The 16,839-nt window shown below is 32.5% G+C and overlaps 1 protein-coding gene across 1 annotated transcript in view; it reads right to left on the bottom strand.

The window, feature by feature from the left end:
• The window catches only part of LOC145280310 (uncharacterized), a 104,272-nt gene that overhangs the window by 14,779 nt on the left and 72,654 nt on the right, over positions 1-16,839 (bottom strand). Inside the window, exons 10-11 of the mRNA XM_080132080.1 lie at positions 12,726-12,836; positions 784-937 (exon numbers count right to left, since the gene is read on the bottom strand). Coding sequence (XP_079988206.1) covers positions 784-937; positions 12,726-12,836 — 265 coding nt within the window. The remainder of the gene's footprint in view (positions 1-783; positions 938-12,725; positions 12,837-16,839) is intronic.

Here is a 16,839-nt window from a genome sequence, read left to right as displayed (position 1 = left end):
TTTATCCATGAAATTCTTTATTTGGCCGATAAACTCTGTTCTGATTCTTTACTCCTCTCACACATCTCATCATCCATCACAGACTCCCTGCCTTCCTTAAATGTCTCATGACACCACAAAAACTCATGCTCTATTCATGCAAGATGGTCCAAAAGCAGTTTGAAGCATTCCATATGTTTCTGTGGCATTTTTTAAAGTTTAAAACAAAATCTTATGACATATCCTTCCTCTAAATTGTCTTCATTTACAGATTGTTTTTTTTTAAATTCACCAACAGTAAGAAATAGGCTTTAGTAGAGTGTATTCCAATTCCTGCTGTAGCTGTTCATTTGTACCAGACATCATAAAAATTGGTCAGTAATATACTAAATTTTCAAGATTTTACAACAATTTTTATTGCCCGTACAAAATGTCTGGAGACTTATTTAAGACACGTAACTTATGATATTATTCTGACGATTACGTTCGTGTCTGTCAAATAGTAGTTTAATATATATATATATATATATATATATATATATATATATATATATATATATATATACACGGATAAATGCACATGTACAAACACATTACACGTCATCATCACGACCAGGACCATAGAGACGACATTGACAGTTCTTTTTTAACATGTACTCACGCGCAGACACATACATACGCATGCAAGCACAATACATACACGTACACACAGATTAACTTACACTCCTGCATACAGGAATACAGACATTCAAACAGGTCATCCATTATCATCACTACTATTGCAGTCCTATCCTTTTTACTTACGTGTAGCCCAGTGTTCGACACGCTACGTCAGCTTCCGTATTCGTCCACTTGGCTCCACATAAAGGTCGCCACACGTGTTCTGTGCGCAATTCCAGACGGCCCTGTCCCGGCAGCTGGAGCAAGTCACCCAAGCGAACGTAGCTGGTGTTTGTGTCTGAAACATAATGCGTGCAAACGAATCCTTAAACATTTGCGATATACAAGAACAAAATAAAAATAAAGAATAAAAGGACATGAAATAAATTTATTGAACACACAGTTCGGTTGAATTGTGCAGAGTTGAGCTTTCCCTTTCGTTAGCCAGCCGGACAGGGCAGTGGCTTGTGAAACGGGAACAAGGACAGATTAATGGATGAGAATAAAAAGGAGAGCATGTTGAAATATACTTTCCTATCCACTCTCTTTTCCTAAAGCCGTAAGAGTTATGACGAGTTATAGGAGCCTGGGGCACGGTCGTAAGTCATGTGAATACTTTAAATCATATGTCTGCAGAGCATTACTGTTAGCTATGCCACAACGAGAAGACAATATTTAATCAGCCGAGAAAGGAAAATTCGCGGGTCGGCTAAACAAGTCAAACCTTTCGTGATAGATTTATATAACTTGGCAAGACTATTTTGAAATAAATGCGTTCCAGAAATGTTTGAATTAGTACGAAGAAAGTTTACTTTAAAAACATTAGCTGTTCTTGTCACTGATTCGAGATCTAAGTATACAAAATCTATTTATCACAGTAATTTTTGAATTTGTCTGTACTCATCACTATCTAATACATACACACACATATACACACAAACATATATATATATATGTATATAGATGTATATATATGTAGATATATAATTATATGTATATATATGTATATTTATGTGTATGTGTATATGTGTATATATACATATATATATATACATATATATATACATATATATATACATATATATATACATATATATATACATATATATATATACATATATATATATATATATTAGCATGGGCGCCCGGCGTTGCCCGGGTGCTTGAAGATGTATGCTGAGCCAAAAAACAAAAAAACAAAACAAAATAAAACAAAACAAAACGGTCATTTTTTTAAAAACTTTGACCCCTATTATGATCCCTTAACATTTATTGTTTTGGGCTCGAATCAAGTTATTAAGTTAGATCCATGCCAAAGGAACCTATATCTTAAATTTCAAGTGCTTAGACCTAAAATTGGCGGAGGAGTTTGGTAGAGTTCTCAAAGGTCAAATCGTTTAACTTTGACCACGTAACAGCCAAATTTCTGGCCGAAAAGCGATCACATAGATTTTCCAAAATCTCAGTACGCTGTATATAAATTTTGAGTCCGTAGACTAAAAATTGATAGTTATTGCGTACACAAGCACATACAGAATCATTCACTTTTATTTATATATATATATATATATATATATATGTGTGTGTGTGTGTGTGTGTGTGTGTGTGTAAAATAAAATGAATCAGTCAACTTCTTTAGGTTTATCATCAATACTTTTCCCTTACAAAATCAATTTTTCATTCTTATTAGCCAGTTAATTATGAAAGTTATCTGTCATCAGTTTCATTCTTCATATAAAAAAAACGAAATTTCAAGCGATTTCAAAGATTTTATATTTATCGCATTTGATACCTCTTTATGTAACACACTTCACGAGATTCACTATTAATTTATATTAAATGATCATCAAGTATGATTATCTAATTAAATTGCCCAGTTTGTTTGAATCCGAACTTCTGCAAGTGGGTCTCCGTACTGTACCACAGGCCGACGGTAGTGGTGCAGATCAACGGTAGACTTTTGGAGTCTTTCACCGTCTCTTGGTCTTTGCGTCAGGACTGCCCGCTGTCACCTCTATTATACATCCTGTCGTTGAAATCCCTACTTCGCAAATTAAAGGACGAGGCGTCTACACCAGTCCTGTGTGAAATAGCTCTCTCTGGCGGTATACGAGCCAGTGTTTCCGCGTTCGCCGATGACACCACGTGTGCGTGTCGAGCCGCACAGACATCAGAACGGTGACCACGGCGCTTGCTCGCTACTAATAAATAAAAGAAGCCGTCTTCAACCACAGCATCTGTCGGCCTGCGGGTGGACACTTGAAGCAGTGAATCCGCGCTTTCGGGCATGTTTAGCTGGACCGATGGCCCAGTCCGCTTTCACGGTGTTTGGTTTAGACCGGATCTACAGTTTAATAAAATATTGGTCGGAAGTACAGACAAATGTCGAATTGTCGGCGCGCTACTTACGTCTTCTCGCTTATCCTTGACCGGTTGTCTGTACTGCCTCTTCTGGCGAAACACCTTTCACAGAGCTCCTCTCCTCGCTTTTATGAGAAAAGGGAAATCATTATGTTCGCAGGTAGGTCTATACTCAAAGTCCAAGCGAGGGAGGCCTGGGATTGCGCGATCTCAAATGTCATAGTGTGAGGTTGGCTTTCCTAGGTCGTTCGCTAGAGAAGGTTGTTTTATGGATGACTGAGGTTGGGGCTCACATCAATGCTGAGCGCCCGCTTTTCCTTAACGCAACATACGTTATAGACAACATAGATCCGTCGCTGTCCGGAGAGAAAAGCATGTTTTTCTGGTCATTCTTGCAGTAGCAAGAATGGTGATTTGGATCACCCGCCTCAAAAATGTCTACGAGGGAACATCTGTTCCAGATCCTGATGTGATTGTTTACTTTAAACATCTGCTTAAAGTAAAAATCAGATGCGATTGAAGGAGGTTGCCTCAAATGAGTCTTAATAAGAGGTGGATGCATAACACTAAGTTATGCATTCGTCGAGGAACCAAGTTTGAATTCGTGCTCCCTCCATAAAGCATAGCACACACTGTCTTAGGTACTTCGGAACCCATCCCGTAGAATAGTAAAGTTCTTAAAAAGAGTCTTGGACGGTGGTACAAATGAGATTCAGTTCCTGCTTTGTTTTGGTACTAGCGAAATTTCTAAAAATACTACTTTTTTGTTTTAAATTTGAATATATTATTTATTGATCTTTTATCTTCAATTTGTGATATATAACCCTTTGGTGAGTAAATTAATTATTTACTTTTTAATAGACATTTCAAAATAGGGGGCGTGAATTAATTCGACCCACTGTCTTTCCAAGCTTATAACTACGCGAAAAATGTAATTCAAACCCTAATTTTTTTCAATTAAAGGAGCAAGGACCAAGGTTTCTTTAAAAAATAAATAAAAAAAACAAAGAACGTGTTTTTAAAAACAAAAAAGGTTTTAAACTTCGGACTTTACAGGTAAATTTATAAAAAACACTACTTTTTTGTTTTAAATTTGAATGTATTATTTATTGACCTTTTATCTTCATTTGTGATATATAACACTTTGGTGAGTAAATTAATTATTTACTTTTTAATAGACATTTCAAAATGGGGTGGGCGGTGGCGTGAAGTAAAAAAAGTTTGTCTAAAATATTATATTCAGTTTATTGGAAAGAGCATAAAAATTCACATTAACCCTGAAAATATCATAAAAATAGAATCAATAGAAAAATTATGATAGATTTTTAAATTTTAAAAATTGAAAAATACTGAATTCGTAAAATTCAATTAATTTCATTACTGTTATTTAAAACAGAAAAAAATATTTCTATTACTTTTTATACAACTTTAATAGTTTATTTTGGAAGTATAATCCATAAAGACAATAAATAACCTACTTTTAAAAGAGAAGTTACGAGTTTTTTTTTATATTTTATTCGCAGTTTCGTGTTAGGGGTGTCAAAAATTCCTACAAAAATTCTGATAACCTTGTAAACCACCCTATTCCCAACTCGAGACCGTTCTGCTTGTTTTCGATTCCCGGAAAACAGTAGGCGATCCAATGCTTGGATTAGGGTTGGGAGGAACTATACTAACAGACCCCAATAGGCATTTTATTTGATTCAATCTTTTCTTTTTGGGTGTTTCTTAGCTCTTCTCCACTCCCTACCACAAACGTTTTACAACATCAAACATTTTAAAATGCTAAGTAGAATTCAAACACCTGTTTTAATGAACTTTTTTTTCTTCTGTTTTTGTTAAAAAAATATTATATACACACGCATGCTCGCATGTACATACTTTTTATGAAAAACGCTTGGGGAAGTTATTAAGTAGGTTTAACTCTACGGTGTGAATGCGGAATTATGGTGACTGGTGCCAGCCAAGAATATTCTTCAAAGTTTTATAGACCTTTTCGAAAGACCCTTCACCTCCTCCCTCAAATTTCTTATGAGTTTCATGCTTAGGTTTCTTGTATGTTATTTTTCATTTTTTGTGTTATAACTTAATTAGTAAATTTCATGCAATAAACTATATAAATAAGACCACAGTGTAGTATATGTTCTGATGCTACACCCAAGTTAATTTGTCTTTAAGGTAATTTTTATTTTTGCCTACTTTCATAGTGGGCCTTTTTGGGGAGCTGATTTTCACCCACATTAATAACGACCTTGTGTCGCAGTTTGCTTTTGCAGGGAAGCAAATAAATACCTATAGTATTCCTTATTTATTATTTTTTTTACATTTTATAATATTCAATTTTTGCGTTGATTTCGTGATTTTACATTTTATAATATTCAATTTTTGCGTTGATTTCGTGATTTTTTTTCGTGATTTCGAAGTAGTGAATCCTAATCGATGGTAGAATACGACCAGCCGAGAACGCAAGACAATATCTATCAGTGAATTTTCCGTTTGTTATATAAAACCAACATCGGACCATGACTCGGCTCTTAATGGCATCTCAGTTATAAAAAAGACAAAGTAATTAAATAATAGAAAAAAGTGTGATAAAACACATATCATATTTGTTGGTTATTACATAAAACTACAGAATAAAACAGAAAATATTGAATGTTCAACGATTATACACTATTTTTTTAAATTTATTTTCTGGTTGCTACATAATCTATTTTCAATTCCTGTTTTCTTAGGTTACATGACATAATAATATATACTAGCGAGAACCTGATAACATTTCACAGCTGTTTACTTAATATCTTCTCTTTTCTTTTGTGTTAAAAACACTTGTCTACTAAACATTCTCTAAATAAATAAAATGGATGTCACTTTTGAGTTGACGACTACAAAATAATTGAAAACATGGCGACATATTCGATTTCGTGCATATTTAATTTTTGTTACACATCAACACTAAACCTATGTAATATATATTTGTCACTTGAAGTAAAAAGAGCACGGAAGGGGTCATTGTACTTAATGCGTATTTTAATACAGATTAATATAGTAGGGTCATGGAATAGTTCACGATTATTCTTTTTCTAATGATTCATTACTTACCAAGGTTATATAAGCAACTCGAGGACAAGGTTTAATGAAATATTCAATAGATGCATCTCTGATCTTGTTTTGTAAATACTTTCACGGAATGTGCTCTAATGAATTATTGCAGTATCTCCTAAACGGAAATAGATCCCGATCATACTGAATAACAGTAAAAGATGTGTTTGGAATTAACACATTAAAAAAAAAACTTCCTTTTTTAACGATAAATAATTGACTCAGATTTCAAATACTTTCTGGAGCGGTAGAGTGATCCAATTATATTTAAAAAGAAGAATAACCATATAAATAACTATTAAGTCTGATGTGTACAGAATAATATTCTCATGTGTCCTGTTTATGCTGTACTGAAAAGTATGAAGGCAAACGCTAATGATATATTTTTTATTGTCCACGATTTCGGCTGAGTTAATATAATTATTTGTGATACACATCCATCCAGCTGAAAACGTCTATTCTGGGATTTCGCCTTGTTTGTTAATAAAACCACACCCCTAAAACATTTATTTAATGGCGTAAACCTTTTTAGATAGCATAATCTTTGAAAATTGGTTTGAGTTAATCAACAATTATTTCTAACAACCAATTGTGTTTTGTTTCTTTCGGCTATCAATAATGTTTTTTTCTTTTTTCTCTTTTTTTTTTTGCCAAGTCTGTGTCTGTGTCAAGTAGTACTATTCCCGCCGAGTAAAAGTTCCTGTAAAGCCGGTTAAGATATTCAACCGATGTGTCTTTAGCGTGCTTTCATGTTAAAACTATAATAATAATTACTAAATACACTTTTAAAACAGAAAAAAACTTAAACTCAGACACTTGGGTCAGAAGTCAAGAAACTGATAATCATGAATAATGCACTGCATCCAAGGGATGATACTGAACGACTCTATGTAACAAAAGGAAGGAGTAGTAAGAGGACTGCTGGTGTGAGAGCAATAAAAAAGATTTATTTTTAAAAAGTCTACCATTTCTATTTAAAAAGTATATAAAAAACTTCTAATTATCTTCAGTCATGGATATGAGAGCGACTACATAAAGGTTAACTAATTTGCCTATTTCTAAAAAACTAGCGTACTTATTACTTATTCATTTTTATGGTTTCTTATTAGACGATCGTTTCATTTCACTTTTATACTAATTCTATTTATGCATATTTTCTACATTCTGCATTATTGTGAAGATTTTAAGATGAAAACGTTGTAGCACAGAAATATTTTATATACATCTCTGTCTGCCTGTCTGTCCGTCTCTCTGTCTCTGTCTCTCTCTCTCTCTCTCTGTATATATATATATATATATATATATATATATATATATATATATATATGCATGTATGTATGTGACCTTGTATGTGCGAAAAAACGCTTAGATTTTATCTTTCGTATCAAGCTGTCGGTAGCTTACACGGTAATAACGTTTGAGACGTAAATAACGACTAAAGCTGGGGCGCAAAACGTTCTGGCTTCGATTTTAGTCCAAGCCACATTTGTTAAATAACTTTTTAAAAGCATTATTATATATTGGAAAATAATCGATAAAGAATTGATTCTATAATATTCAGATTTTTCAGTTTGATATAAAGATCTCTTAGTCTGGCAAAATGCACCTGAAAATGTCGTCGGTTATATCGGTTGAAACGTTGTGGAAATGATTGATTCCTTTTATACACGTTTGTTAACTTACTATTTTACCAGGATCTTGGGCAGCACCGAGTAGCCCTGCTGAATCTTCATAAGTATTAATCATTACCATTAAATTATTAGGCGACAATGCCAACAACGACGGTGCTTTCAATGTGTATTTTTTATGACCGCTCGAAACTGAGATGCAAATAAAAAAACGTTCAAGATTTAAAAAAATAAAATTTAAAGCTCTTGAAATATACATTAAAAAAAAACAACAATAATGTCGGTTGAGTTTAACTGGAAAAGACACACAAAAATCGATTGCAAGTACATGTTAACGAAACGTTCTTAAAAAGAAAGAGTTCACCATTTATGAATGGTCTTGTCCATGTACAGTCGGTATCAATTTATTTATATAAAGCTATGTATATGTATATGTCCATATATTTGTATGAACAGGATTCACGCTTAAACTAATTAACCGACCACTATGAATTTTGGAACATAGCTGCAATTCGTACAGTTAGGCAATGTAGGATATATTTAGTTCAATTTAAAGAACATTTGATTTGGAGTACAGGTAAGTACAGGTATACCTGGAAGATACAAGTTATGGCATATTCTGTAAGTGTAGTTAAATATAGGAATAAAGAAAAGAGAGAAAGAGAAGATTTTAGAACGAGCGCTTGTCTATTTTCACTATATGTCATTCTAGACTTTCCGTTTCCTTACGTCACTTCTTTCGACACGCTAACATAATTTTCCAACCTGATTTTGAGATTGGAAATTTCCCTTCTACATAATTCAACACACTGCTTAGTATTGCTTGAATGTATGAATAAAGTTACTGAATAAATGTATACTTAAGTAATCGAAACATATGAAATAAAACTATTGTAAAGTTTTGCAAGAATTATATATGCACGAGTATTTTAGCCCGGCGTGGCCCGGGTGTTTGGAGGTGTATGTAGAGCAAAAAACAAAACAAAAAAACAACAACAAAAAACAAACAGTCATTTTTTACCCCTATTATGACCATTTAACATTTATTATTTTGGGCTCAAATCAAGTTATTAAGTTAGATCCATGTCCAAGGAAAATATATCTAAAATTTCAAGTGTTTAAACCCAAAATTGTCAGAGGAGTTTGGTAGAGTTCTCCAAAGTCAAATTGTTAAACTTTGACCCCGTAACAGCAAAATTTCTGGCGTATAATGGATCACAAAGATTTTCCAAAATCTCAGTACACTGTATATCAAATTTCGAGTCTGTAGACTGAAAATTGACAGAGTTATTGCGAAGGTAAATGTACATAGATACACATACACAGACACATACACAGACAGGCAGACAGATAGACAGACAGACACGTTAACTTTTATAGATATACTAGCAGTGTCTGTTGAGCGAAAAGAAGTGGTAGTAGGAAGGCAGGCTCGAACCCATACCACGAAGGAGGAAAAGAACGGGAAGAAAACCTGACGTTTTTGCTGTTACGACCACCGTCAAACCGGAAGTGACTTATGTTTAAATTTAGGCTAGACAATCGAAAGGAGGGGTGACTTTCAAAAACATCGGCGAAAAGCGACCCCCTCCTGTAGAACAGTGTCCAGTTGAAGGTGAAGATATTAATGTTTTTAGCCAATTTTTCGATATTTGTCGTCTGAAAGGTCGAGCTTCAAAACGATATTAATCTTGGTAAAATCCGTCGCCTCTGTCGAAAGTTTAAGGCAGACATGCAAACATACATACATACATACATACATTTATATATTGGTAACTAAACATTTTCGACCCAAACCGATTAAAAAGCTTGCCCTATCTCTGAATACCCTTTATGTAAAATTTCAAATGTTTAGACCAGAAAGTGTCTGAGTAATTTGACAATTTTTTTTTAAATTTGACCCCTATTATGATCCCTTAATATTTATTGTTTTGGGCTACAAGTCAAGTTATTAAGTTAGATTCATGTCCAAGGAACCTATATCTAAAATTCCAAGTGTTTAGACCCACAATTGATGGAGGAGTTTGGTAGAGTTTTCAAAGGTCAAATCGCCGAACTTTGACTCCTTAATAGCCAAATTTCTAGCCGAAAACCGATCATGTAGATTTTCCCAAATCCAGTACACTGTATATCAAATTTCGAGTCTGTAGACTGAAAATTGTCTGAAAATTGACAGAGTTATTGCGAAGGAAAATGTACACAGACACACAGACAGACACACAGACACGCTCGCTTTTATAGATATACAGATAGACTAGCGTGGGTCGACGTAATGTTTCGTTTTGAACACACCCACTTTATTAAGGATATTAATCATTTTCATCGTGGGTAACGTCGATACCCCTCACACACACAACAATTTAAAAAATAAAAGAACAAATAAAAACATGTAAATATAATCGCCCCAAAAAAGAAGTGCGTGATACCCTCTCCACCAGGTGAGATTCTAACAATAGTAACAATCATTTATTTATGGCCGTCCGAAATGGTTACCGTTAAAACTATGCAAAGGGAATGCGGTATTATATCGGGGCACACTTACACATTTCCTTTACTATATCTCCTCCCTCTTTGCCGTCGATGGCCGTTAACAGACGAATGTAGTAAAAGATTCCTAAGGAAATATCCTTATCTCGAGAAATTTCTTCCACCCGCAATGAACATCCGTAGAAAAATGTAATAAAATAAAGATAATAAGTTTTCTTGGAAAAAAAAAATCTTTTCCTGTACTTTCATCTAACAATTTACGCTTTTCGTAAATATATTTTTACGTATTTTCTTTATATATATATATATATATATATATATATATATATATATATATATATATATATATAATTTCTGTGCCCCCCCCCCCCAAGAAAACTTGACTAAACAAAAAGTCGTAAAAAAACAAAAAACTTACACCTAAGAATTTACGATGAAAAAGTAAAACTTTCATCTTTTCGCGAAGGGGGGAAAAAAAAACTTTTTGTCGATAAATGTTTTACAAAAAAAAAACAAAAAAAAACAGAACAAAACAAGTCCTATAAAGGTTAGTTTTTGTTATTTTTTATTATTTACATTTGTATTTTTTCCGGTTTGTTTGTTTTTAAAGCGTTTGTAACAACGCTCGGCTTAAACCGAATATTACCGGTCTCGCCAGATCCCTCCCTGACGAGAAATCGCGAGAATCCGGGTCAAATTATTCAAGATTATCGAATATTTAGAAATAAAGCAAAAATAATTTCTGTCTACAAGAAATTATTTTTCACGCTGGAAACGTATGTCGTTTACCAAATGAATTTATTTGGGAATATTTTTTTTTTATCTTTCGAACTTCGGAACATTAAATCCAAATAAAAAATTTTCTTAAAAGAATTTGGGAAGTTTTTTTTTTTGATCTTTCGAACCCGGAACATTAAAAAAAAACTAACCAGGCGAAATAACTATAATCGTTTCATTAAAAAAAATCGATATTGGAAGTAATAATTCCAAACAAAATATTTTTTAAAAAGAAATGGTATAATTTTATGTAATAATAGATCAACATTTTTTTTATGTATGCCAAAATTTGTAAAGTTCATATATACAAAGACAAGTATTTGGAGAATATCATGTAATAGATACGGTTTTTTATAATGTTTGATTAAGTACGTGAGAAATGTGAATAATAAGCAACAACTTTTCGTTAAGTATATTTCCCAAAAAATATTATAAATTATCTATAAAGTTTATTTTTTTATGTAAGTAAAAGTGTGTTGGAAAGTTCAAATAAAGTTTATAATGTAACTGAAGAAAAAACACCTCGTTTTTTTTTTAATTAAACTGACTTTAATTTCAAAATTTCGATATCGGCGTTTACCTAACTTTTATTATAAAAGTTAAGTAAACGTTCATAAACATATTATTAGGGGAAAACAGTTAATAAATCTAATAAAAAATAGTCCTTTAAGTTCAAATAAAGAATGTTTAAATAAAACTTCTAAATAAAAAAAGGTTCATTCTATACAGTTTTGATCATCCGTAGCTAAAAATATGTCGGGCGTCACTTCCGCCAAATAGTTTTGTAAACAAAGGAAGGCGAACATTCAAGATTAACGAATTCGTTGATGCTTGAAATTTTACGGTAATTGTTTAATTAAAAAAGTCAGTTTTTAAAAAATTCAAAAATGTTATAAAATATTAATTAAAAAAGAAGTTCAAAATCAAAAATAATATTTCTTGTGCGTGTGTTGCCATAGCAACATGGCGGTTCATTTAGCGTAAGATTTGAATGTTAATGGCAAGTTTCGTATATGCAATGTTTTTGGGGGTAGTTTCGTATAATTTTATTTTTGTAAATGGTCACTTAGAAAAAAATTAACACCCCCAAGATTAACAATAAATTATTGTCTTTCATGTGATGCTAAAATTAAGACCATTAGAGTCATCGTTTATGAGGAGTTTTGATTATTAGATTAGCCAATCAAAACTGTTCCTATGTCCACACACATTTTTGCTTTTATAGATAGATAGATAGATAGATAGATATAGATAGATATAATTTTAAGAGATGTAAAAATAATAAATATTAGAAAGTAAGAAAAGGATACTGAATGCAAACATGCTAGATAAGTAATACATAAAAATGAAAATAAGATAGATAACAGAGAGAGAGAGAGAGAGAGAGATAAAGAGAGAGAGAGAGAGAGAAAGGTTGAACATGAGATGTAGAGAAAGTTAAAGAGAACAGCGACGATTAATATATAGATAGAGAGAGAAAGAAAGAGGGATAAACGGTATACTTGGGGCGAGTGTTAGAGAGAAGGACTTCGGGGGTGAGACGTGCAGACAGTCGTATTCCAAGAGATATAGAGATAGACAGGGAGTGTGAGAGAATGTTAGAGTGTGAAAGATGTTTTAAAATATGGTACGCGCCTTTAAACTCTTTTATTTTATTCATAACAGTCGATTAACGTCGAGTTGCCGTGCTAATATATGTAGAAAAGCAAGTGAATAATACCTCCTACTTACCGCAGTTCTTTTCATCAGCTCCGTCAGGACAATCGGAAACACCGTCACAGAAGAGGAAATTGGCCAGACAAATACCGTCGTTCGGACACGCCTTCTCGCCTATTTCACAATCTGCAGACAGATATTAGAAACAGATAATCGATAAAACTGATTAGCTCCTAAAAATTTTAAATAAATAATGTTATTTAATTAGACACTATTGCACTTTATCGGTGCCGATAAACAAAGGATGGGAAAAAAAGGAAAGTAACTCTCTATTATTAATTGCTCGTTATTCAGAAATCTATAAAATAATACATTAATGCAATTGCATGTTCTTACGTAAGTTATCACTCGCCGCCCTCTTTTTTATAGATGGAATCGTCTAATTGCCAAAGATGCAACACAAAAAGCCATAAAGGACTTCATCTGATATCCTGTTGTAACGAACGTGAAACTAAAACCAAAACACATTTTATTCGCCTTCAACTAAAGTGTAGTATCGGTTCTATCTTAAGATGGATGGTTTTATTCTAACACCCCTAAAGAAAACATACTCGTAGGTTAGATTGCATTAAAATTCTACTGAATAAAAGCGACCCTATTGCGTTTGTTTTTCGTCATATCAGACTCTTTTTAGGTGTTATATTTTTGCCATCTATATAAAGAATAACGGCACATCGATATGCAAAAATAGTAACGGTACATCATTATCGTCGGTGGCGGTGAAGGAGTGTACGTTAGCGGGAAGAGAAGATCTTCGGCCAGAAATTTAGCAGGTAGTTCTTTTTGGGCACAATCATCAACTAACGCTATTAATTTCAGCTTATTATTTAACAATTTGTGACTCCACACAAACCTCCACCGGGAAACTTTACCGTCAATGTAGCCACGTCCTCATGGCTATTTTCTGTAACCCTCAACATATACTTCTAATGAATAATTATTTTATTTTTGACAACCATATTTATTATTTCCGGTCAGGTGCCCAATCTCGACACATGATTATTTATTTTTTGACATGTTTTGACTGTTTTCGTTCGGCCAGATGCGTAACATATCGAATGAACCTACTTTCGTTCAATGGCTACTTCGGCATAACCTGCAAATTTAACACAGGTTATTTTATGTACTTGTTTGAATCGAATCATTGCATACGATCACTTGTACATAAGTTATTATTTTACTCACGGACGAGATTTTACTCACTTAATGTCTTTGTTAGAGTACCTGGATATGCCATTCAATATTTTTCCTAGCTTCGACTAGACCGAAAAAAATAATGAAATTTTGTGAGAAAAAAAATATGCTACTTAGTTATGAGGGAGTAAAAACTATGATGAATGTAGTTAGGTATTGTTTATATTTGTGAAAAGATTGGAAATCAGTCTAAAACTTAGTCTGAATAACATCCCGTGTACTCTTTTAGGGATTATCAAAATAAGAAATTTCAATTAGTTTGGCAAAAAGAATAAAAATAAAATAAAATAAATAAATAAAATAAAAAAATAAATGTAATGTTATTTTCGAAAGTACTTGTATTATGTTAATTTATTTAAATTGATAAAACAAAAATAATTTAGACTTGACATGAGATCCGAAATCGGTTATTGAAATCATAAAAGCTACTTCTTTAGTAATGTGTACTCTGCCTTTTCGTTTTTAGTCAACCAATCACTATTTGAGTACACACAGAAAACGCAACCTTTTACATAGCCTATAGCTTGTTAATATTCAGAATTTAATATAATTTTGCGGTATTTATACATAACCGAACACAGGAAAATATATAGAATTTGAACTCGGGATCGAAAAAGTATCTTTTAGCCTAATCGTACAACGCCATTTATTTCTTTGTGACCCATGTAAGTGTCAGTATGTGTGCGAATAGCCAAGTTATGCTGACACCTGCTCGTGTCAGGTTCTAATGGGATTAAGATGCAGAAGACATCATCGTTGTTGACAAACAGAATGTTTTTTGATGTTGATTGGCTTTATATTAGTGCTCACCTGGATGAAAGCCAACAGTGATATCAGGTAGTTCTTTCGTGCTTGGCTACTTTCCGAAAAATCATTATATATATATATATATATATATGTGTGTGTGTGTGTGTGTGTGTGTGTGTGTGTGTGTGTTTACTAGATGAATACTCGTACTAAAACGTGTGATATTAATTCCCAGAACAGAAAAATTTTGCACCACTGTTATGTCTCTGTGTGAAGGTTAAGATCAGCATATAACGAAAATAAACGTTCTCCATTATTATTATTGAAACTTTGATAAAAATTTATTACATTATTTTGTATCTATAAAATGTTCAAAATTCAGGGAATTTTTGTTTGATTAGTGTTTAATAACTATAAATCAAATTCAATGCAAATTTGAAATATTCAAAATTTTTAATGGGAGATTGTAGCCATGTTGTCCCTTCTAAATCTTAAGAAAAATATCTCAAACCAACTTAAATTATTGAAGTATTTATTAATTAATGAATATTACCTACTTTTAAATTTATATAATCGTAGGCAAGGCTTTCACTCAGTTTACACAAACTTATGTCCAGGAACTTTATTCCAAAATTTATAATTATAAGTTAATTAGTTTAGGAGTAAATCACACACATGAAGAAAGAAAATTAAAATAAAACAAACGGAGATATGGTTAAAAAACAAACACTTATCGTATGGAAAATTTCATGAATAAATATTTATTTTATTGATAGCAAACAATTTTTATTGATTTCTTTTTTAATGATGCTTTTGTTTACTTGTATTCAAACAAAACGGATATTGTTTAGGGTTAGGCTTAGGATTAGAGTCAGGCTGTTCTTTTGTTTGGAAGTTGTCTTTCTGTTATGATTAGGTTTTAGGTTGAAGTTATTTCTTTACACGTACAAGTTAAGCAAATCATAGTGTAAGTTATATATATATATATTTGTGTGTGTGTGTGTGTGTGTGTGTGAACTTCTAGCGAATATATTAGGTTAATCTATAAGTTTCCATTTTTTTTTTTTACAAAATTCAATACTTGCTGCCGAGGACAGTAGAGAAGACTTAAACCAGTTTTCAAAAACTTATTGCAAAGGTTACGACTATATTCAGTTTTAATAAATGCCTTCAGATTTCCACAATATTCCCATCGAGTTTGCCAATTGTCGACAGTTTACGTAACCTGCCCGACGATAACAATTCTGCATGAGTACCAACGTTTTCTGCAGGATTCTGGGTAATCATCAAAGAAGATATATAGAGAAAATTCTTTCTAACTAATTTATTAAAGACTAACTTCTATACTACCTTAAGCTTTGGACGCAAAGAGAATTCACACTACTCTAAATTACTTTTACTTTTGGAATGGTTTAAAAAATCAATAAACAATAATCAAGACATTTTCTACTTACTTTCAAAAGAGAATTCCAGATTGGAACAAAAATAAAATTTACCCCAGTCTTGAAGAACATCATTATTGACCGAGGAGAGAACAGATAAAGTTTAATATCAGAACAGATACTACATTTTGATTATATAAATCTATAATACTACACCTGATTCAAAAGTATTAACATATTGAGCAAATTTTTAATAAGACAATAAAAAGTGTAAAAAAAAGGTGTCGTTGGTCATTCGTTGTATATTCTTACATATTTGCATATCTGATTGTTGACTAGAATCATTGAGGTAACCACAATACCACTCTATCTAAAATACCTCCAGCGTGTTGAAAAATCAAAACGTTATTCCTAAATATATGCATATACAAATACATTGTATGTGTTGGAGTGAGTGAAAAAAAAAAACAAAAAAAAACAACGTTTTTTTATTTCATTATTTGGACTATTATCCTCATCTATCTATCATTTTGTAAACGTCGAGTAAACAACAACTAGAAGATGAGGATAATAATCTAAATAATTAAATAAAAAAAAATTATACAAATTTACTAATCTCCAAAATAATTCCAAACTATTTCAATAATATAACAATCGGTAAGAACCCGACAATTGGAAGAACAATTGGATTTATAAGACCAAAAAATCCGACCTTGAGCCCGTGGTGCAGTGGATAGAGATTCCGGATGAGCGTGGAGCTAGAGGTAGCGGTTTCGATCCCACCCAAAGCCAGTCATAGGATTAGT

The sequence above is a fragment of the Euprymna scolopes genome, chromosome 7 (genome assembly GCF_053919585.1).
Source record: "Euprymna scolopes isolate OS-2025 chromosome 7, ASM5391958v1, whole genome shotgun sequence".
Classification (NCBI taxonomy): domain Eukaryota; kingdom Metazoa; phylum Mollusca; class Cephalopoda; order Sepiida; family Sepiolidae; genus Euprymna; species Euprymna scolopes.
This window is presented reverse-complemented; position numbering and strand designations above follow the sequence as displayed.